Consider the following 20,364-nt stretch of genomic DNA (forward strand, 5'->3'; position numbering starts at 1 on the left):
GAGGCGCTATTTCATGCCACCACCATCAACCAGGTTGCTAGGTAAGAGCTGAACAGGGAGCACAGTCAAACACTGTACTCCAGCAGGCTGGAGCAAGTGAGAGCAACCTGGCATCATAGACTATCCAAAAAAAGTTCAGTTCAAATCAAGTATCAGGAGCTAAATAGGCATAATGTGACACAAATGTGATTAAAGTTATTTTGTAGATAATATAAAGTCTATTTTGAGGAGGGTTTTTTTAAATGGCAACAGGAGAAATCGGGTCTGCTCTGCTTCAGTAAAGTGCGTTTTTCTTCGACTTTGTACAAAGGAGTATCTGTCCGCTCTGCTACAGGTGGATAACTGCGCTCAGGTAATGTAACACGAAACTGAAGCATGTGACCAATGGCGATTTGAGGAGTAGACGGAAAGAACCGCTTACAAAATACACCAACTGGTAGTGTGGTACAGGATCTAGTCTAGTAGCCTATTTCAGTAACACGGTTTTTGTCTTCATCTGTTACCTGTCATTTTCACTGGACTAAACCATTTGTTGCAGTTTCATTTTTGACAAGGTGAGGCGGAAGCAATATGGTTCATCCGTAAAATCAACCTGTTCGACGTTTCCCGTTTTGCTTCGATCACCTGAAAACAGCCTGAAGGGTATGTGTCTAATACACAACTGGAAAACTAACTTTACAACAACATATAACATATTATATTCTTTATTATTAATAAATATAATAATATTGTTGAAAGCGAGTTTGAAATGTAACGCTGTATTCAGTTTTTAATACAGGTGCTATTAATAGCTTATTATTTTCCTGTGGTCTGAGCAGGTTTCGTGGTGAATCAGCATCAGGCTGAATGTGTGACTCAGTGGTTGTGTGGTTGTTAGCTTCCTGACTCAACCTCAGATTAAAGGAGTCTATAAGAATGTCAAAGTGAACTCAAAATTTCTCACACATTTGTTTTTAGATTACTGACAATAATGTGTCTTCAGCTGTTCAAGGGGGGCAATAAATAAAATGAATGCTGGACCTAATGAAATGGAACTCAGCTGATACCCCAAAGTCCCAGTCTGCCCTCACTTGGCCCTGCAGGTCACAGGTAGAGATGGCAGCATGTCCCGATGTGCTGGCCATACCTGGAGTTGTGGTTGGGAGTGTTTTACTGCTGGTACTGAGCAGTAATCCTGTGTGGGGTGAGTCAGTAACCATCCCTTCATCTTCAACATTCCCACACACATAAACCACCCTTCACACACACACACACACACACACACACACACACCATTAAATCCTGCAATGATAATGCAGATTTAAAAAAACATAAGGGACATTCCAGAGTGAATCTGAAACATGCACAGGCTTGTCAGCCTGTTGTAAGAACATTGGACTAAGAAATGAATTAAGAAACACACTCTTCCTTATGAGAAAAAGCTATATTTATATCTGGATTTCTCTTATTAATAATTACATAAACAAAATAGTTCAATTTCACAATACATTCAGCTTTCTCTTTCAAGCATGGCTGCCCTCTCCTGTAATCCCTGCTTTTTGTTATCAAGCTGTACTTGTGTCCTTCCAAAGTTTACTATTTGCCCTAGTGAATGATTGACTCAAAATGGTAGAGGAGGGTTTAAGTTTCCAAAACAAAACCTTCTTATTAAAGTGATTCTCAGTACCTTTGTAGTGCTTAACACAAACAAACAAAACAATAGATTTTAAGTTTTTTTCCATAACAAGCGTGGTGTTTGACTCAGCTGACTGTATAGTTGCAGTACACTCTGCATTCCTAAGCTTTTCCTCCTCCTCATTCACGCTCCTGGTCAAGTAGTAACTATGTATTTTTGTGACGTCCCTGAGTAGTCACATGGCCGGTCATGGATAAAATGGCTGGAAACAGTAGTAGACTGGGGGGGATGTCTGGTATGCAGCATTTTGTGTTTGTTGCCTTAAAAATGTGCATAAGGCAAAATGCAACTTCTGCTGTGCTGTTGGTTCCTCTTTTTTCTACTTGTGTAAGATAATGTTACCACTGCATTAAAAAGGGAGTTAAACTTTGATGTGAATAAATCGCACAATTTTAAAGGTAATTTTAGCATAGCTATAAGACTGGAAACATGGGGAAACAGCTAGCTTGGCTCTGTCTGAAGGTAAGAAAATCTACCTATCAGCACCTCTAAAATTAATTAATAATTTCCACATTATATCTCATTTGTGGGACCAGTAACTTCCTTGAGTCTTCGGTAGTTGCCTGGAAACTGGTCCAGCCAACCAGTTTATTTTCCAAAATGTTGAACTATTTCTTTAAATTCAACCAGATTACTTGGACAAACCAGGTTATAGCAGAAGTTGGATACATGTGCTAGTATGTGGTAACCTGGTTTCTCAAAAACCCAAATTTACATGTGCTCGTCAATTAAAACAACTAATCCTAGATTATTAATTAACTGAGACTTCTTTTAGTTAATGGACTGCCCCAGTAGGTTACAAGCAGTTAGGAGGCCAATACTCAACTGTATGTAGTATGCACAAGCAAGCAGTGAGAATTAGTTTGCATTGTTGCTACAATGTTCCTGACGTTTCTGCTCTTTTCACAGGGAATTATACTATTCTTGAAAGTGACACCCGTTTTAATAACACTGCTGTAAGTGAAAAACTTTTTATCATGACCAGTAAATGACACCAGAAAGTATCCAGTGTCACCAGATTGATCACTGTTCTGTATTTTTCCATTTGCAGGGCCCTAACATTGCAGCTATCGTGGCCCCTACGGTCATCCTGGGTGTTCTGGCCATAGCCTTGGCTGTTCTCGCCTGGCTCCTCTGCATGGTGAAAAAGAAGAGACAGACTGAAGGGACATATAGACCCAGTGCTGAGGAACAGTCTGGTGCAAGCAGCGTGGCGACACCAGATGCACTAAAGTTACCAAAGGAGGAAAGACTCATTTGAGATTTTGTGCTTCATGTTTGTACAAAAGGACACAGGCTGCAAACATTTGCATGGCAGCGTGCCTGTGTGACGAGGCTCTCTACTTTGAGCTGATCAGTGAAAGAAAAATCTCCCTACGTTTAAGAGAGGACAGGTTGCCAAGTTTGAGACATCATAACGCGATGCATTTACTCACTGCTTTCATTTCAACAAGCCCTGAATGGTTCCTGCATGGCACTATAAAGAAAAGCACCTGGATGTATGGATGTAGCAGATTTTAAGAACATCTGAACATTTCAAGGAGGTTTTGAACATTTTTTCTGAGCAAATGAAACAGTATTTTATCACCACTAATAATTTTAGTTTAGAGATGTTTTTCTTGTTTCAGTTGCCTTGATATACCATTTACCATGTACATGTACTTGATTTAATTCAGTCTATTATGAAATACTGTCACGGGCAAAATCTGTACGATCTTTTACCTCAGATTTTTGCCTCTGAGAGTCCTGATGAGCCAGATTGAGACAGATGTTTATTAGCCTAATAAATGTAATTAAAAATCACATGATGCTATACTGAGAAATGATATCGAGCCAAAGCAAGTAACTGTTTACACTTCAAATATTCCTTAAGTAATTAAACTAATTTAAAGTCACATTATTTAAAAATTTCATCAGATCAGTCATGCAGTGTATGATGCACCAAAATCAAGCAGATATGTTTTAAAGTGTCACATGCTTATTTATGCTTTTGTCAAATAAACAAAATGTTATATAGTTGAAATAGTTGAATAATTAAACTTTACAAAGCATTGAAACTATTTAAAGCATCTCAGAGGATATCATCCTGTTCTAATTTACAGGTTTTCTTAAAAATACATGATATTATAAAAGGTATGATTATATTCACTGCATGAAATCCCAGTCAAAATAAGATCTGGGTACGAAACAGGGGAACATTTAATAAAATTAATATGTACCACCATATCCAAAAAATAAGTTCAGCTCCTGCAACAACCTGTCAGACTGTACCTGATAAAGTCACCGAAACACTGAAGCCATTGTTAGTCTCTCTTGGGAAAAAAGGTTTTCTATAATGTAATCAAAAATTGTAGAGAGTCTAATTTTTTATGTACAGGTATTTTATAAATTACAATATTTGAAGAGGAAAGGTGGCCAACATAATTTAACATTGAGTTATAATATACACACATTTTCGTGTCCTCAATGGTTCCAGAATGGAAATAGCTATCAAAATTCACAATCAGTCAGAAATACTTTATTGATCCCCGAGTGGAAACTCTTTTTGTTACAGCTGCTCACTATCACGTCGATGCACACTTGAGAATAGAGGGAATAGAAGTACTAAGCAAATCGAAATATAATAAGCTATAATACAGGTAAGATAAATTAAGTACAAAGTAAAGTAATAAAATATAAAAGCTAAAATAAGTGTAAGTACCACAGTGGATTTAGAGGTTGATAAGTATGTACGGTATAATAATACAATTAATAATATAAGTAATAAGTAATAGTGCAATAAGGAGTACTGTCAAGTTAAGTGTAACTTATTAAGAAGTTTATGAGACGGTGTATATTGCACAGCAGTAATAGAAGTATAAATAAATATCAATAAACAGGGTATTTTAAACTGAAAACAGAGTATATTGCACCGGAGTATTAAACAGAGAATATTTCACAATTATTACACTATTACAGAGATGTTAATGATCCAATGTCTAGTTTATCGACTTAAGGTCATATAGTCTGACACTTAGAGGGAGGAGTTAAAGAGTTTGATGGCCACGGGCAGGAATGACTTCCTGTGGCGCTCTGTGGTGCATTTTGGGGGGATGAGTCTTCCGCTGAAGGTACTCCTTTGTTTGACCAGCACGTCATGGAGTGGGTGGGAGACACTGTCCAAGATGGCATGTAGTTTGGCCAGCATCCTCCTCTCTGACACCACCGCCAGAGAGTCCAGCTCCACCCCCACAATGTCACTGGCCTTATGGATCAGTTTGATGAACCTATCCTCAACCTGCTGCCCCATTCATAATTTCTACAGTCATGTTGTGTCATTAGCATTATACATTAGCATTTTCACTCAGACTTCCCTGTGCTGGACCATCGGCTGTCCTGGGACATCTCTCTCTCTCTCTCCTGACTGTCTGTGCCTCATTCCAAATGTTTGGATCTGGATTTTCATCCTCCAGGAGATTCAGCCTCTCCTCTTGTCTCTCTCTCTCTCCCTTATATGCATGTTGTCCTTGTCTCTCCCTCTCCCTCCATGTGTCTGTTCCTTTCTCCTACCTGTGTGAATGGTGTGCTTGAGATCTTACTCTTGTGTGTTTGTGTAGTCTGTCCTTTTACAGGTCTCCATGGTGGAGAGGAGGTCATGTGACTCAGGTCCTATCTGTTTGGCGACACCTGAAGTTGCTCAACGTCCTCCTCGATCCATATTGTTCATATATGTTACAATCTATTTATAATTTCGTCAACATGATTGTTCATACTGTATTTTCATTATATTGGTCTTGTACACGACATCTATTGCATGTCTGTCCATCCTATGAGAGGGATCGTTCCTCTGCTGCTCTTTCTCAGGTTTCTTCCATTTTTTCCCCCATTTTCATTAAAGGGGTTTTTGGCGAGTTTTTCCTTATCAGGATCGAGTGTCTAAGGATAGAGGGTGTCGTATAGATTGTAAAGCTCTTGAGGCAAATTTGTGATATTGGGCTATATAAATAAAATTGACTTGGTGACTATGGTGGATGTTAAATAACACTGCTGTCTACCTAAGTTTGGAGTTGTAATGAGCTTGTTGATAAAGTATGGGAAGTGTGGGGACCTTCCCAGACTTCCCTCGAATCACTTGATTTTATGCTCTGAAATGAAATTAACTTTTTAATAAATTAGAGAACACATCAAGGCAGGATTTGAAAATATTGGATTGCCAGTTACTGACTCAGGGTTCTGGAGAAAAAATGTGTCATATTCAGCGAGACATCCCACTGATTAGAGATGCCTATCTACAGTTCAGCTAAGCACAGAGCAGGTAGAACTTGTACAAACAGCCCAGACTGCGTTTTCACAAGAAATTGGTATGAAAACTGCTCAAAATAATTTGTTCCTTTCTTATTCATGGGAGCTGGGCTAGTTTCACAAAGATGAACTGTTCCTACCATATTGTATTTCACTCATTTACATTATAGTAAGTAGTATAGTATAGAGTCTCTTTCCTGACTGTGTGTCTATCCACTTGTAGAAATATAATTAATTTTGGGTAATCATAGTATTTATTGCTTTTCTGTTGAATACTCCCCAATCTTGATTCCTAATTTATGAGTCAATGTGGACTTTTGAAAGAGGGCTGTGACACTTTTATATTCACTACAAGATTAGTACCCAGGGCTTCTCAGAAAACATGTAATTCATTTTTCTGGTCTTGTTTTCACCTTCATCATATTTGCATCATACTTTGATTTACAGACTGTAGTCAGAGTACAACTGCCAAAGATCACACATTAAATTAATCAATAAAAACTCAAAAAGTGGCCTTTTAATCAGATTTTAATTATCCTCCAATTTCAAGACTTCACAGTTAAAATCACTAGTTTTTAAATTCCACAAGGCAATGACAGGACAGATGTAAGGATGCCAATAATTCAGCACATTCACAACATACAAAAACATTTTAACCAAAAACGTCACAAGCATCAGTTAACTTCAATGTCTAACACTAGAGCAACAGTGATCTAGATGGTGATGGTGTTCAGACTGTGGTGGACCATTCATGATGGAGAGGGATGAAAGGGATGGAGTTGGGGGATGGTGAGTGATGTGAAATGAGGTTTGGCAGCTGGGTAGGCTGAGGTTTTAGGCGACTTCCTCCTCTCCCTCTTCCTCAAACTCGCCCTCCTCAGCAGTGGCATCCTGGTATTGCTGGTACTCAGATACCAGGTCGTTCATGTTGCTTTCAGCCTCTGTGAACTCCATCTCATCCATGCCCTCACCAGTGTACCAGTGGAGGAAGGCCTTACGGCGGAACATGGCGGTGAACTGCTCGGAGATGCGCTTGAACAGCTCCTGGATGGCTGTGCTGTTGCCGATAAAAGTGGCAGCCATTTTGAGGCCACGGGGTGGGATGTCACAGACGGCGGTCTTCACATTGTTCGGGATCCATTCAACGAAGTAGCTGCTGTTCTTGTTCTGCACATTCAACATCTGCTCATCCACCTCCTTCATGGACATGCGGCCCCTGAACACTGCAGCCACGGTGAGGTAGCGGCCATGACGTGGGTCGCAGGCAGCCATCATGTTCTTGGCGTCAAACATCTGCTGGGTGAGCTCGGGCACAGACAGGGAGCGATACTGCTGGCTGCCCCTGCTGGTCAGGGGGGCAAAGCCTGGCATGAAGAAGTGCAGACGGGGGAAGGGCACCATGTTGACAGCTAGTTTACGAAGGTCAGCGTTGAGCTGGCCAGGGAAACGCAGACAGGTGGTCACCCCGCTCATTGTGGCGGACACCAAATGGTTGAGATCTCCATATGTGGGGGTGGTGAGTTTAAGTGTGCGGAAGCAGATATCATAGAGAGCTTCATTGTCAATGCAGTAGGTCTCATCTGTGTTCTCTACCAGCTGGTGGACAGAGAGAGTAGCGTTGTAGGGCTCCACCACAGTGTCGGACACCTTGGGAGAAGGCACCACGCTGAAGGTGTTCATGATGCGGTCAGGGTACTCCTCGCGGATCTTGCTGATGAGCAGGGTACCCATGCCAGAGCCAGTACCGCCACCCAGGGAGTGAGTAAGTTGGAAGCCCTGGAGGCAATCGCAACTCTCAGCCTCTTTCCTCACTACATCCAGGACGGAGTCCACCAGCTCGGCTCCCTCTGTGTAGTGGCCCTTGGCCCAGTTGTTTCCAGCTCCACTCTGACCTGTAGTAAAAAGTATCACAGTTCATTGATGTAGGAAAACCATTCATAGCAAAAATTAACACAATCAATTCTGATGTGATTACAGGTAAGTGCATCTTCACTAAATTTACATAGCTTACCAAAGACAAAGTTGTCAGGTCTGAAGATCTGCCCGAAGGGACCGGATCTGACTGAATCCATCGTACCAGGCTCCAGATCCACCAGGATGGCTCGGGGCACATACTTTCCACCTGAAATCAGGTCAAATGGATCATCGATGTCATTCCTTGCAAATGTTACAAGCTTGTTAAGCATGATGCATTTAATGTAAAACACAGACGTATATGTAAATTATTTTGCATAGGAGCTGGGTATTTTCATGAGAATCTGTTGTGTATTACAGCTGAATCTGTAGCTTACCTGTGGCCTCGTTGTAATAGACGCTGATCCTGTCTAGCTGCAGATCGCTGTCTCCATGGTAGGTACCAGTGGGATCAATGCCATGCTCATCACTGATCACCTCCCAGAACTGAGAAAAAATAAGCATGGAAGGAGAAGAGGTAGAGACAGATGCTAATTTAGCCCAAGGTAAAAAAACCAAAACATAATATAAATAAGTTAATATGCTGAAAATAGGTAACAGTGCCCAGATTCCCAACACCCTGAAATAGCATATTGCTACTTTACAGGAAGCTATTTTTAAACATGCAAAGCTGCAAGTTTAATTCTCTTTAATTCAGGTCGAAAGTGCAGTCTATTAGTCTGAAATGCAGACTGTCTCAGGAGTAATCAAGCAGATGGCAGTAATCTGATAAGTAACAGTGTCTTCGTGCTATAAGAATACACTGTACAATGAAAGGTCAACAAACTTAAAACTACTAAAGATACAATCATGCCAATGTTAAAGGAACAAAATAACACTTTGAATTGGTGTAGAGAATTTTTTTCAACAGCAATTGGTGTAGAAAAGAATCATAGGTAAAACTAGGTCAGAGGGGGAGGGGAAGCTGCTGATACTGTGGCAATAAGGTTACATTATTACTACCGTCAATCGGTCATATAATTGTCAACTCACAAATAACTCGACGAAAGAAAATTTTGCATGCAATTATTGAAGCGATTTTTTTTCCTGTTGCATAAATCAACGCAAATAAACGCGTACACGAATCGTGAGCCTAATGCAAGCCCTGCAGGGAATATCAATGAGCAAATCGTACTTGATGTTAATTTTTATTAATTGCACAAAGCTTTAATGAAGACACCGCATTGGATTTATTCTAGAGGATTCTTGGAGGATGGATTGACGGCTCCTCTCAGCGCCACCGTGGCATGACAGCCTGCACAAGTCATCACCACAACGCAAACCCTAACAGAGAAAAACAAAAATCTTTAAACTACCTTGGCTCCGATCTGGTTTCCGCACTGACCGGCTTGCAAATGCACAATTTCGCGCATTTTAGATTTATGGATACGAGGATGATCGAGTAGGATCTTGTGGATCTGAGCAGCAGAGGTTCACAGGACAGGATGATGGTTCCTGCTGTCGAATGTCCGGGATTTGTTGCACCGCCTCTAAAACCGTTTACTGGGCTGAATCGGTGGTGCAACTTTACGTCATCGCCATGGCAACCAAACACCGGAGGAGAGAGGGAGGGACCAAGACCCGTGGAAATGGCGGATAGGATGCGAGGAGCTGCATCAGTCATCTATAAGATTATTCTCACGGACTGAGTGCACCCACCCCCCCCCACACACTCACACGCACACACGATTGAGGCCTATTATAACCAAACACTTTAGCATCAAGGTCGTTGTTGTGCAGTTTTAACAGTGTAGCCCGTTGTATGCACCATGACGTTAAACACACAACATCAATCAGCCTTGGCTTGAAAGGACAAGGACAATAACATGTAAAATGTATCAACTGGAGTTTGTAGGCACTTCTGAAAAGTATCAACTTGATATTATCCCAAAGAAAAATTAAGAACTTTTTGGTGCCATTAGGTCTGCATGTTCAAACAGGACAAAAAGACTGAAAAAATACCCAGGATGTGCAGCCATGTAGGGTCAAGATGTCAAAGGTGTGCTTTACTACCTTTCCCTCATTCTACTGACTGAGGTACCCGCAGACCCCAGAGGCTTTTTTTCATATCTCACTGTGCTTTATTCTATCATTCCAATTTTTCTTGACTTTTCAATCAATGTGTTCCTGATGACTTCATATCACTGTTTTCTGTTTCTGTTTTAATTAGTGAAAATATATTGGGGTCCTGGGGAACCCCAGTACATTTTTAACATGGGTCCTAATGTGAAGTATCACACACCATTGGGGGGTATGCAGTACATACAGATTTCCTCATGTGCTCTGTCGACAACTCTATATACTGCTCTTCCTAAGGTAAGATGATGTTCAAAGTCAGAAATACAATACATAATTTCTTAATAACATCTTTTATGACTATCAGATTAAATGTTTATGTTCTATTATAAGACTGTAAAGTAGTGTGTCATGCACATGATTGACATGCAGTAAGAGTATGATGAGGACATGTTGTGAGTGTGGGAAAAAGCACAAATGTAACCATTTTTGAGGCTGCAGAGGGAGAGGGCGAGAAGGAGGGGTATGCAAGGAGAAGGATTTAAGGAGGTTTGCTCTGTTTCTCAGAGCTCCAAGCTGTGTTTTTTTCAGATGACATTAATTACATAACTAATAATGTTTTGAGAAGTAATAACATTTTGCTATGATGGTTGTTTCTTACAGTAGTTTATTCTTACAATCAAAATGGGACAAAGAGAAAAACACTGACATATTTATGGTTACATAAGAGAAAACAAAACAAAACAAGTTAGAGGGCTGGGCAGATACAGGTCAGTCATAAATGTAACTTCATAAACAGCTGTTGTCCTTCAAGTCCATGATCATATAAAATGGGCCAAACTTCACAGTTATTAATAATAAGTCCATTAAAGGACAGGTTTACAATTTTGTAAGTCTGTCTTAAAACAATAGTCAGGTGCCCATATGAACACTGAAACAGGTTATTCTTGCTACGATCATTCCTCCTGTTCATATTGGCCAATAAAAGATCCCTTCCAATGTAAGTGAAGGGGGACAAAATCCACTGTCCTTGTTCTGTGCAAAAAAAATGTCAGAATTGTGAACCTATCCTTTAAGTCCTTGAGCCAGTTTTTAAAGTTAAAGCAGTTTAGTTTGCATTATTTCTATGTTATCACGACAGTCTGTTTAACTGACAGAAAAGCCTATATTGTATGTAAACACTGAATATTCTCTACCCTTAGGCCTAAAAGGCAGACACTATCCTGCACATTGTTGTGTTTTGACATTCAGAATCAAGGACACGTCTAAAATTAAATTATTCTAAATACCACTCACTTGGAATAACAACCTGCAGCCACACGTGTAAATGTTATGCTGCTTCTCTTCACACTTACCAAAAGTAGGCTTTCAGATGAGATGTTCACTGTGTTGTTTGATCTATTTTTGGCTGCCACCTATTGCCTTCCTTGGATTGCAGTTTTCTTTCAGAAAAGAAAAGAAATGTTTCCTCTGGTCCCTAATATGTGAGCAAATATTGTCCTGCAGCATACATCTTGTGTTATTATGTGAATCATCAAGACATACACCAATTATGTAAATCACATACATATTAGACAGACATAGTCACATAAATTATATCACGGCCAATATTATCAATAACCTGTCATATAAAATTTACAGCACATTAACATGTTTTTAAGTGACTTGTTTGTTAGTATAGTAAAATCCTGACTGCTCTGAGCTGGTCAAAACTAACCAGCTAAATGATAACACAACGAGAGTGTTGGGCAACAATGCAGCAGTCACTAAATTCACTGATGCATGAAACAAGTTGCAGTTTATTGTTTTTACCTGACCACCCCCAGTTTAAATGGTCAACTGCTATCAACTTTCACAATTAAGTAGGTTTGTTAGTGTGCAGCCTTGGGCTGTTACATGGATGTCAACACTGAAACTTTCACATTCATATCTTGAATGACGACATTCCAAACATGCAGTAAGTTACCAACCAGTTATCCAACAACTGGCCAATAGGGCTTTATTTCCTGTTTCCCAGCCCTACATGCAGTGTTTTTTCACACAGCTGCATGATTTAAGTTACTCCCACAGAAGTCATGCACAGGAAAACCAAGAGCATTTGCTACTTCTCGTCAAGAATAATAGATAGGCAGTTAGTGTGCTCTGAGGCTTTCAGGAGACAAGTTTAACTAGGCACACTAAATTATGCTGTTGTTGACAGAGGAATCAATAAGGACTTAAAGCTGAGGACTTACGCTGATTTGAACTTGATTTACTATACTGTACATGACAAACTAATGATCATGTCAATCCCAGAGGAGGATCTTACATGTCCAATATGCTGTGACATCTTTACGGACCCTGTTTTGCTTACATGTAGCCACAGCTTCTGCAGGAGCTGTCTGAAGCGCTGTTGGGACACAGGGTTACGGGAGTGTCCAGTCTGCAGGAAAAGAGCCTCCAAGTCCAGTGCTCCCTCCAATTTGGCTCTGAAAAATGTCTGTGAAGCTCTTTTGCAGGTCAGGAGACAGAGTTCAGTGCTGGAGGATGAGAAGATGAACTGTAATCTGCACAGAGAGAGGTTAAAACTCTTCTGTCTGGTTGACAAACAGCCAATCTGTGTGGTGTGTCAATCTTCGAAACTGCACAAGACTCACGACTGCTCACCTATAGGAGAGGCAGTATTGGACTGCAAGGTAAGGAAAATAAAAATATCAATGTGTTTCCCAACTATATTGTAACAGAAACCTGGTAAACAGACTCTGCTGTCTTTAATTAACCTATTGTATTTAAGGTAACACCTGAAGGTAGAATGCTGTCCCACAAGTCTGTCCTGATTGTAATCCACACTGTTAACTTTCAGTTATGAATCCAGGCCTAAAATATGAAACATCATTCTATTAAGTTATCTGATCTCTGCTGATTGAGGCCTGCTTGATTTTCAGGATGAACTTGCTTTATCCCTCAAGAGCTTGCAAGACAAACTGGACAGCCTCAAAAGAATTCACCTAACCTCTGTGGACATGTTCAAGTACATCAAGGTAACCTGTGATGAGATGATAGATATTTGATTTTGACAAAAAAATCTAATAAAAAAACAAACAGAATTTGCAATAATCTCCCTCAGAGTCAGGCGCTGGAAACACAGAGATCAATCAAGAGCCAGTTCAAGCAGCTCCATGAAGTCCTCTACCAAGAAGAGTCAGCCAGAATAGCAGCTGTGGAAAAAGAAGTAGACCAGAAGATTGCAGGAATGAAGGATATGATTAAGGACCTTTCAGCAGAAGCGTTGTCCCTCTCAGAGACCATCATAGTCATACAGGAGCAGCTGAAAGAAGATGATGTGGTCTTGTTGAAGGTCCGTGCAGTCTAGTATACAACAACTTTTTAATCATTGTTCCAAAAAACCTCTTGCCTTGACAGTGAATTTTTCTATTTTCCAGAATTTCAAAGCCACTCAGGACAGGTAGGTCAGCAAAGTTATGGGTTTACACTCTTTCTTGGTTTGATGTGTTGACTGGGACATATTCTCAGTGTAAAGTATCTGTTGTTATCACAGAGGGAAAAGCGTAGCACTTGGTCCAGACAACATGTCTGGGTTACTGATTGATGTGACCAAGCATCTCTGCAACCTCAAGTATAGAGTCTGGGAGAAAATGCTGGACCATATTGACTATAGTAAGTACACAAAATTGTTATTTTCTTCAGGTTCACAGGTTGGAAGAGTAGAATTGCTAAGTCTTTCCTGTCTTTTAGCTCCTGTGACTTTGGATCCAAACACAGCACACCCCTGCCTCATCCTGTCTGACCACTTCACTTCCCTCCACTATTCAAAGCAGCCCAGCTGTTGCCCTGACAACCCAGAGCGCTTCCACATCAGCGCTGAAGTGGTAGGCATGACCGCGCTGGGATCAGGAAGTCACCACTGGGTCGTGGAAACAGGAAGTAATGAGGATTGGCTCTTAGGCGTGGCCTCTTTGTCTGTACCAAGGGACGCTGAGATCTCCGCTCGGCCTGAGAATGGCTTCTGGACTTTGTGTTTCCGGGACGGAGAGTTTAGGGCAATGACCTCGCCACCCACCCCACTGACAGTTACAAAAACGCCCAAACAAGTCAAAGTGCAACTGGATTACAACAAAGGGACAGTGTCTTTTTTTGACCCTGCTGATGACACACTCATTTATGCATTTACACACACATTCAAAGAAACTTTACTTCCATATTTTTATACACAGAGCAGTCATCCATTGAGAATATTGCCAGAGAAGGTCACAATGTTGCATCAATAAGTGGATGAATGATTTATTAATTATGTAAGAAAAAAGGATCCCAGTCCTATTTTTTCAATGCCAAAAAATTGGCATTGGTGGATGGATTGACCAGTTATAATGTTAATTTCTCCCACAGAGGGCATGCAAAGTATTCTTCATCCAAGTCATTTTGCAGCTTCAAAAACATGATGCCACATTTGTTTTTTCATTACTTCTTCCTTTACGGAATAGTCTGACATTTTGGGAAATACACTTAGTTACATGAGTTAGTTAAGAAAATTGGTAGCGCTCACATGTCTGTACGATTAACATGAAGCTACTGCCAGGAGTTAGCTTAGCTAGCCTGGCTCTGTCCAAAGGTAATTAACATGTTATACCTTGTTTGATTAAGTACAAAAACGGAAGTGTGAAACCTTTAGACAGAGCCAGGCTAGCAGTTTCCCCTTTTTTCCAGTCTTTGTTCTAAGCTAAGCTAACTGGCTGCTGGCTCCAACTACATATTTACCAGACAGACGTTAGAGTGGCATCAATCTTCTCATCAAGGGTCAAAGGGTAGAGATTGTGAAGGCAGATGTGATTTGTGATTTTGGTCTATATAAAATTGACTTTATATCAAACTTGGCCAGAAAACAAATAAGAGTATTTCCCAAAAATATAGAACTATTCCTTTAACAGCAATGTTCACACCCCTGACTAAACCGTTAATGGTAACTAAACTATTAAATATTCGGTGTAGTATAAGTGGCCAGTGAGGCTCTTCCAATAATTATTTCTGTCATACATCCTAAAATGCTGCATTATGGAATTTCCTTACTTTCAAACCCAGCTGTTAAATTGGCATAAAATTCAGGGGTTCCTAAATTGCTAACAAGTGGCTAAATATACATTGCTCTCTCTGGTGGAAAAGGGGAGAGCACATTTGCATTTGATGAAAATGTTTAAATAAATATCAAGAAGTTATAGGTTAATACACAACTGAGTTTTGGTGTGACAAGCACTTTAATAATTTTTTATTCTTTTTAATTGCCTGTGACTTACATTCAAATGAATGATACTGCTGTGCAGGTGTTCTATGATTATTCTATTGATGATAACTATATTAGCTTGGCGTGGGATGGGGGAGATGTTTCTAATCCATTCAGCACCATGTACTTTAAGAAATACACATCACACATACCACACACACACACACACACACACACACACACACACACACACACACACACACACACACACACACACATTCATCAGTGTGTGAATTTGAGTAGTTAAAGAGAAGTAACAAGTACTCTGCAGCAAAAGGATTAGACTGTATGGTGCAGTTTATTGGTCTCTTTTGTACACATGATGGCGCCAAAGTCAAACAAATATTTCGAAGGATTTCAGTTTAGAACAATACATTACAATAGAGATTACTTTGAACACATAAACCTTATGGTGTTTGTAGAAATTAATCTTCCAGAACATGATCAGTATATGAAAACATGAAATTAAAATGTTGATTTTCCACTTGTTGACTCATTATTGATGCATATTTTTTCAAGATAGATTTTTATCTTTCAGGATTGCTGTCCCTCTACATAAAAATCTATTTAATCTATTATTTGGAAAATAATAGAATTAAAGAGAAATTAAATCAGTCACAAATAACAAACAAACATGAAATCACAGTTGTATTGTATTCACAGCATTCAGTTCCTTCTCTCACGGCTCTTCTTTAGAGACAAAGGTTAAACTGAGCATCCATGAGGTACAATATGTGTATTAGATCTTCTTAAAGCTAAGCAGGTGGGTCATGAATAGGTGGGGTTTTGTTGTTCTCTGCAGAGACACAGGTGCAACACTTCTTAACGCAGGTGTCTGAGAGGAAAGGCACCTTCTCCAGACGAGACAGATAGACAAGTGGCTGGATGGTGCTGCTGATGTTGAGGAAAGCGAAGCCCACAGGCTGCACGTAGCAGCGAAACACATCAGGGGAGTAGTAGTCTTCAAAAGGAAACAGTACTACAGGTGGCAGGTAGTTAAACACAATGATATAAAGGATAGAGAGCACCATCTTGAAGGCCTTCTGCTTCATAGGGTGCATCTCATTTTTCCCTGCACCACGGGACTTCTTCAGGGCCCGCAGGATACATACATTACACACAGCCATCCAAGTAAATGCTGCCAGGATCTCACCAGTGAACACCTTCTCGAAGTTGGGGAGGCCTCCCACAACCTTGGCTCCTGAGTAGGCAAAGGTGAGGCAGAATACCAGCATTGAGAGGTTCAACCTGTACTTGATGTGTTTAAGCTGCCCAAACATAATTGGAAAGAGCACAGCCACAAAGCGATCTAGGCAGATACAGGAGAGAAACAATGGTCCGCTGGTGTCTTTCACACCGTAGGAGAATTTAATGGCGGACCACACCGCCTTGCTCTGCCAATGGTGAAGGTTAAGGAAGCTGACGGGGGTCATGGCACTAAAGTAGGCATCCATGAAGGCTAGGCAGCCCAAGAATATGTCGGAAGTGGTGGGCTCTTTTCGATTGTGGATGAGGATTGCAATGACAAGTAAGTTGGCAGGGATTCCCACAACTATGTTGATGCACTGCAGGGTTAGGTCAAAGTAAATGCCTTCTACCTGATGATCGCACCCATCAAACACACTGAAGGGTTTTACTGTGGCATTGATGTCAGCGGTGGTATTGAGAGGGAGTTGAGTCGAGAAAAAGGTCAAGATGAGTGGTGAAGATACATTTCTCTCCATGATTCTACAACTGCAAAAACCAGGACTCTGATGGGAGAAGAATAAGAATAGTGGTGATCAGGGTTTAACATAGTTACCATCTTCTAAACAGCACTCACTTACTCAGCCACAATGATACAATTTCCCATTAAAGCCATGTGTTTTGGACTTATACTTCATCTTGTTTTCCAGCTTAGTGCAAATGGTACAGCCTGTGTCATGTCACATACTGTTGTTCATTGTAATAATTTCTGATCTGCTGAGAAGTTTATTCTCAGTAGAGTTAAACTAGCCACAGAGTGAAGCAAGACAGTTCCCGAAGAGCAAAAACATGTTACAAACACCGTCAGGGCTTCTCCTCAGGCTGTTATTTTGTTATTGTGTCTGTGTGGACCTTCCTCTGGGAACTGTGACTCCCTGTATGCAGGGACATCTAACTCACTTAAGGGACTCATACTAAAAGCACCACCCTTTCACAGCAGAATAAAAGGGAAGCTATTCCCAAATCAAAATGGCAAGGTTCATATTCTGCACGTAGACAATTGCTTAAGACTATTAGTTACTAAGGGCAGTGGAAATTTGGTAATTTCCTGGAGCTCTTAAAAGCCAGTTTCTGACATTTAGCTATTCCTAAAGCTAATTTCTGACCAGAAAAGGACGATAACCTGGAGAATAAATGTAATAATGGCTGGATTGATGGAATAATAACGGGAGGCAGACATGAAGCAAACCATTACAGGTGTCCTGGGCTTTGAGCTCTGTGTCTTTGGCCCCTACAGAAGGACCAGAAATGGAAGCTTTTTTTTGCAGTTTTTCTAACACAAGCCCTAAATGTCAGGTTTTGTTCTGGGCTCTGGGACTATTTACAGCAGCTCTGAGTCAGGCGGATTTGCACGACCTCTTTGAAATTGTGAGTCTTCACATGCAGCACACCTGAGCTCCAGAGCCAGAGGCTGTGATCGTTCCTTGTTCAGCCATCAAGGGGCCTATTCTGGTCTAATATGGACCTTCTGCCCCTTGCTCCCTTAGTGGGTGGTGTTTCTCACCTCGCTCTGCTGCCAGCTCTACCTCAGGCCACACACACTCCTGCGGGACTAATCACACTGATGGAGGAGAGAAGCTCTTTGCAAAGATTCTCGTCCCTAGAGATGGCAAACTTAATCAGTTGTGTTTTTCTTCAGGCATATCTACTGAAAACGAAAGAAACAAAACAGAATATTAAACAATATTTTGGAGCATTTAATTATGTGCTGAATACCCTACAGTATGAATAACTGTTTTACATGTATTGATTTAAATTTTCAAGGCTTATACTCAGAAAAAGTGACTTTTTTTAGAAGCATGTGTCAGTAAAAGTTGAAAACTATTCGTAACAAATTTGTTCATTTTTGTTACCGTTTGTAATTATAAACATTGATTAATCATAGTAAAACATATATATGCCTGTTATTAGTTATTAGTTTGTTTTTTCTTCTGTTTTTTTTGCATTTGATATATTTTAATTCATTCAGAGTAATAACAATACGAATAAATTCAGTGTAACTATTTTTGTAATATTTCAAATGAAAGTACAGATGTTCTTACTCAAGATTTAAAATGGAATACACTTTTACAGCTGAAGACATTAAATACTTGTTTCCAGTCACATGCCCTGATCTTGAAGATTCAAGGGATGTGAGGTGATGGGAAACCCACTTAAACTCAATTCATCCATATTGTTTTATCCACAGTTATTTGCAAAATGGAGTAAACCACGTCTAAGATAAATATATTGTATTAATCTCAGTAAATAATATCAAACTGATCCAAATGAAATGGAAATGACCAACTGAAATTCAACAGTTAGGCAGTCCTAATGCATACTCTCTTTTAAGGACATGTATTGATTAATGTGCTTTACAATTACAGTTTAAAATTGACTAAATCTAATTGACCTGTGGAGCTTTTTAAAAGTTGAAATGGTATTGTTTTTACTCACCAGCGTGGAATATTGTTCTGTGCTGAGTAGGAAGTGTGATGCAGTGTGTGTCAAACATCAGTGTGTATTTCAGGGATTCATTTATAAGTCCTCTATGTCGTGGATTTGACGCTGACCAGGGGGGAGGGGAGTATCTCCTGGAGTTTTTGATATCATGAAGGAATAGTGACTCAGTCGAAGTCTCTTTATTAAGATGCCTCCAAGTGTTCGAAGAAAAAAAAAGACTGGGGATCTGATTCTGAAGATCTGGTACCAAATTGCAGAGATGGAAAGTACATTTATTCAAGTACTGTACAATTGTGAGGTACTTGTACTTTACTTTTAGTATTTCCATTTTCTGCTACTTTATATTTGTACTCCACTACATTTCAGAGACAAATTATTGTACTCTTTACTCCACTACATTTACTTCTTTATTTACTAGTTACTGTGCAAATTAAGATTTTACATAAAAAACACATGATACGCTTATAAAATAAAATGTAATGCTAAACAACATTTTATTACATCTGTGGTTCCCAACCTTTTTGCCTTGTGACCCCTTCATCACGGATGTCTAGCACTTTCACCAAACAGTGACTTCCCCTCTAAACTTCTCAGATAGTTTCATTTTAATCAAGTCAAAAGAGGTGAATATTTCACAAATAATAGCAAAGATTAGAGAAAACTTGAAACAAAGTTATGTAGAGTTGTTCTTTTTTTTTTTTTTTTTTACCTCTTTCCTACCCCATTAATCATCTCACAACCCCAATATTTATTTTCTGACCCACTGTAAGGGACTGGGTTGGGAACCACTGAGTTAAACTAACTAACTACATAAAGTAGTTCAAATTTGCTCCACCTCGACCAGCTACAACAGCAAAATACTATTTACACATTAATGCATCACTGCTATCTAATAATGTCATATATAATAATATACACTTACAGAGGCTGTTTTTCTGCAGAGCATGTACTTTTACTTTTGATGCTTTGAGTAAATTTTCTTCTTTTTTACTTAAGCAGGATTTTTAATGTAGGACTTTAACTTGTAGTGGAGTATTTCTACATTGTTGCATTGATATTTTACTTAAGTAAATGATCTGAGTACTTCTTCCACCACAGCTGAACTGTGCCAGAGGTTATAGATATGTTTGCCACTCTCTCATTCCCTCCTGGGTTGTCAGACTGGGCATGACATAGATTCAGGGAGCATCATGGGACTGGCCTGGTGATGTCTGTGGGTTTCCTGGAGCGATATGTGTCATCCTCACTCAGCCTTTCATCGTTTTCTCCTGTTACTGGTGACGCTGAGCACAGGTGCACAAGAACAATATCAACAGCCTTGGAGCAAACGTCAATGATGTCTAAGCTTGTTTTGTTTGGTTTTACTACATTTTCATCACTATGTCACAGAATAAATAGCCTGTGTACAGCTAGTGAAGACTCCCTCTGAAGTGTTAACAACTGGAGGTGGAAAAAGACTTGTAAGCGTGTAAAACCT

At 39.9% G+C, this 20,364-nt stretch overlaps 4 protein-coding genes across 8 annotated transcripts; 2 read left to right on the forward strand and 2 right to left on the reverse strand.

The window, feature by feature from the left end:
• Positions 1 to 37: 37 nt before the first annotated feature.
• crb3a (crumbs homolog 3a) lies at positions 38 to 3,478 on the forward strand. Of its 4 annotated transcripts, none has more exons than XM_044180853.1 (5): positions 39 to 352; positions 539 to 642; positions 958 to 1,183; positions 2,585 to 2,631; positions 2,727 to 3,478. In XM_044180853.1, exons 3-5 carry the CDS (start codon positions 1,012 to 1,014, stop codon positions 2,934 to 2,936), a joined length of 429 nt encoding a protein of 142 aa, XP_044036788.1. In that variant the 5' UTR covers positions 39 to 352; positions 539 to 642; positions 958 to 1,011; the 3' UTR covers positions 2,937 to 3,478. The 4 variants fall into 4 exon arrangements, with proteins under 4 accessions (XP_044036789.1, XP_044036790.1, XP_044036788.1 ...); XM_044180852.1 differs by having other exon boundaries at positions 983 to 1,183; XM_044180854.1 differs by having other exon boundaries at positions 38 to 642.
• Positions 3,479 to 6,466: 2,988 nt separating this feature from the next.
• On the reverse strand, positions 6,467 to 9,396 carry tubb4bl (tubulin, beta 4B class IVb-like). Its single transcript, XM_044180857.1, has 4 exons — positions 9,226 to 9,396; positions 8,248 to 8,356; positions 7,968 to 8,078; positions 6,467 to 7,848 (listed from the first exon to the last, which is right to left on the reverse strand). The coding sequence occupies exons 1-4, from the start codon at positions 9,280 to 9,282 to the stop codon at positions 6,791 to 6,793; spliced, it is 1,335 nt and encodes a 444-aa protein (XP_044036792.1). The 5' UTR covers positions 9,283 to 9,396; the 3' UTR covers positions 6,467 to 6,790.
• A 2,410-nt stretch (positions 9,397 to 11,806) lies between these two features.
• LOC122868674 (nuclear factor 7, ovary) lies at positions 11,807 to 15,684 on the forward strand. Its single transcript, XM_044180858.1, has 6 exons — positions 11,807 to 12,600; positions 12,850 to 12,945; positions 13,032 to 13,262; positions 13,348 to 13,370; positions 13,464 to 13,582; positions 13,661 to 15,684. Exons 1-6 carry the CDS (start codon positions 12,202 to 12,204, stop codon positions 14,191 to 14,193), a joined length of 1,401 nt encoding a protein of 466 aa, XP_044036793.1. The 5' UTR covers positions 11,807 to 12,201; the 3' UTR covers positions 14,194 to 15,684.
• On the reverse strand, positions 15,334 to 18,925 carry LOC122868675 (G-protein coupled receptor 183-like). Of its 2 annotated transcripts, XM_044180860.1 has the most exons (3): positions 18,882 to 18,925; positions 17,950 to 18,093; positions 15,334 to 16,951 (listed from the first exon to the last, which is right to left on the reverse strand). In XM_044180860.1, the coding sequence occupies exon 3, from the start codon at positions 16,922 to 16,924 to the stop codon at positions 15,956 to 15,958; it is 969 nt and encodes a 322-aa protein (XP_044036795.1). In that variant the 5' UTR covers positions 16,925 to 16,951; positions 17,950 to 18,093; positions 18,882 to 18,925; the 3' UTR covers positions 15,334 to 15,955. The 2 variants fall into 2 exon arrangements, with proteins under 2 accessions (XP_044036795.1, XP_044036794.1); XM_044180859.1 differs by lacking the exon at positions 18,882 to 18,925 and having other exon boundaries at positions 17,950 to 18,304.
• Between the last annotated feature and the right edge of the window lie 1,439 nt (positions 18,926 to 20,364).

This window comes from Siniperca chuatsi, linkage group LG21 (assembly GCF_020085105.1).
Source record: "Siniperca chuatsi isolate FFG_IHB_CAS linkage group LG21, ASM2008510v1, whole genome shotgun sequence".
In the NCBI taxonomy this organism is placed as follows: domain Eukaryota; kingdom Metazoa; phylum Chordata; class Actinopteri; order Centrarchiformes; family Sinipercidae; genus Siniperca; species Siniperca chuatsi.

What these genes read in the sequence shown, in the direction of transcription:
- crb3a (XM_044180854.1), top strand. Translation starts at nt 1,012, where the DNA reads ATGCTGGACCTAATGAAATGGAACTCAGCTGATACCCCAAAGTCCCAG. An exon ending in GAGCAGTAATCCTGTGTGGG is followed by an intron (nt 1,184 to 2,584) that starts GTGAGTCAGTAA and finishes CTCTTTTCACAG; the next exon opens with GGAATTATACTATTCTTGAA. An exon ending in CCCGTTTTAATAACACTGCT is followed by an intron (nt 2,632 to 2,726) that starts GTAAGTGAAAAA and finishes TTCCATTTGCAG; the next exon opens with GGCCCTAACATTGCAGCTAT.
- tubb4bl (XM_044180857.1), bottom strand. Translation starts at nt 9,282, where the DNA reads ATGCGCGAAATTGTGCATTTGCAAGCCGGTCAGTGCGGAAACCAGATC. An exon ending in GAAACCAGATCGGAGCCAAG is followed by an intron (nt 8,357 to 9,225) that starts GTAGTTTAAAGA and finishes ATTTTTTCTCAG; the next exon opens with TTCTGGGAGGTGATCAGTGA. An exon ending in CTATTACAACGAGGCCACAG is followed by an intron (nt 8,079 to 8,247) that starts GTAAGCTACAGA and finishes ACCTGATTTCAG; the next exon opens with GTGGAAAGTATGTGCCCCGA.
- LOC122868674 (XM_044180858.1), top strand. Translation starts at nt 12,202, where the DNA reads ATGATCATGTCAATCCCAGAGGAGGATCTTACATGTCCAATATGCTGT. An exon ending in AGGCAGTATTGGACTGCAAG is followed by an intron (nt 12,601 to 12,849) that starts GTAAGGAAAATA and finishes CTTGATTTTCAG; the next exon opens with GATGAACTTGCTTTATCCCT. An exon ending in ATGATGTGGTCTTGTTGAAG is followed by an intron (nt 13,263 to 13,347) that starts GTCCGTGCAGTC and finishes TCTATTTTCCAG; the next exon opens with AATTTCAAAGCCACTCAGGA.
- LOC122868675 (XM_044180860.1), bottom strand. Translation starts at nt 16,924, where the DNA reads ATGGAGAGAAATGTATCTTCACCACTCATCTTGACCTTTTTCTCGACT.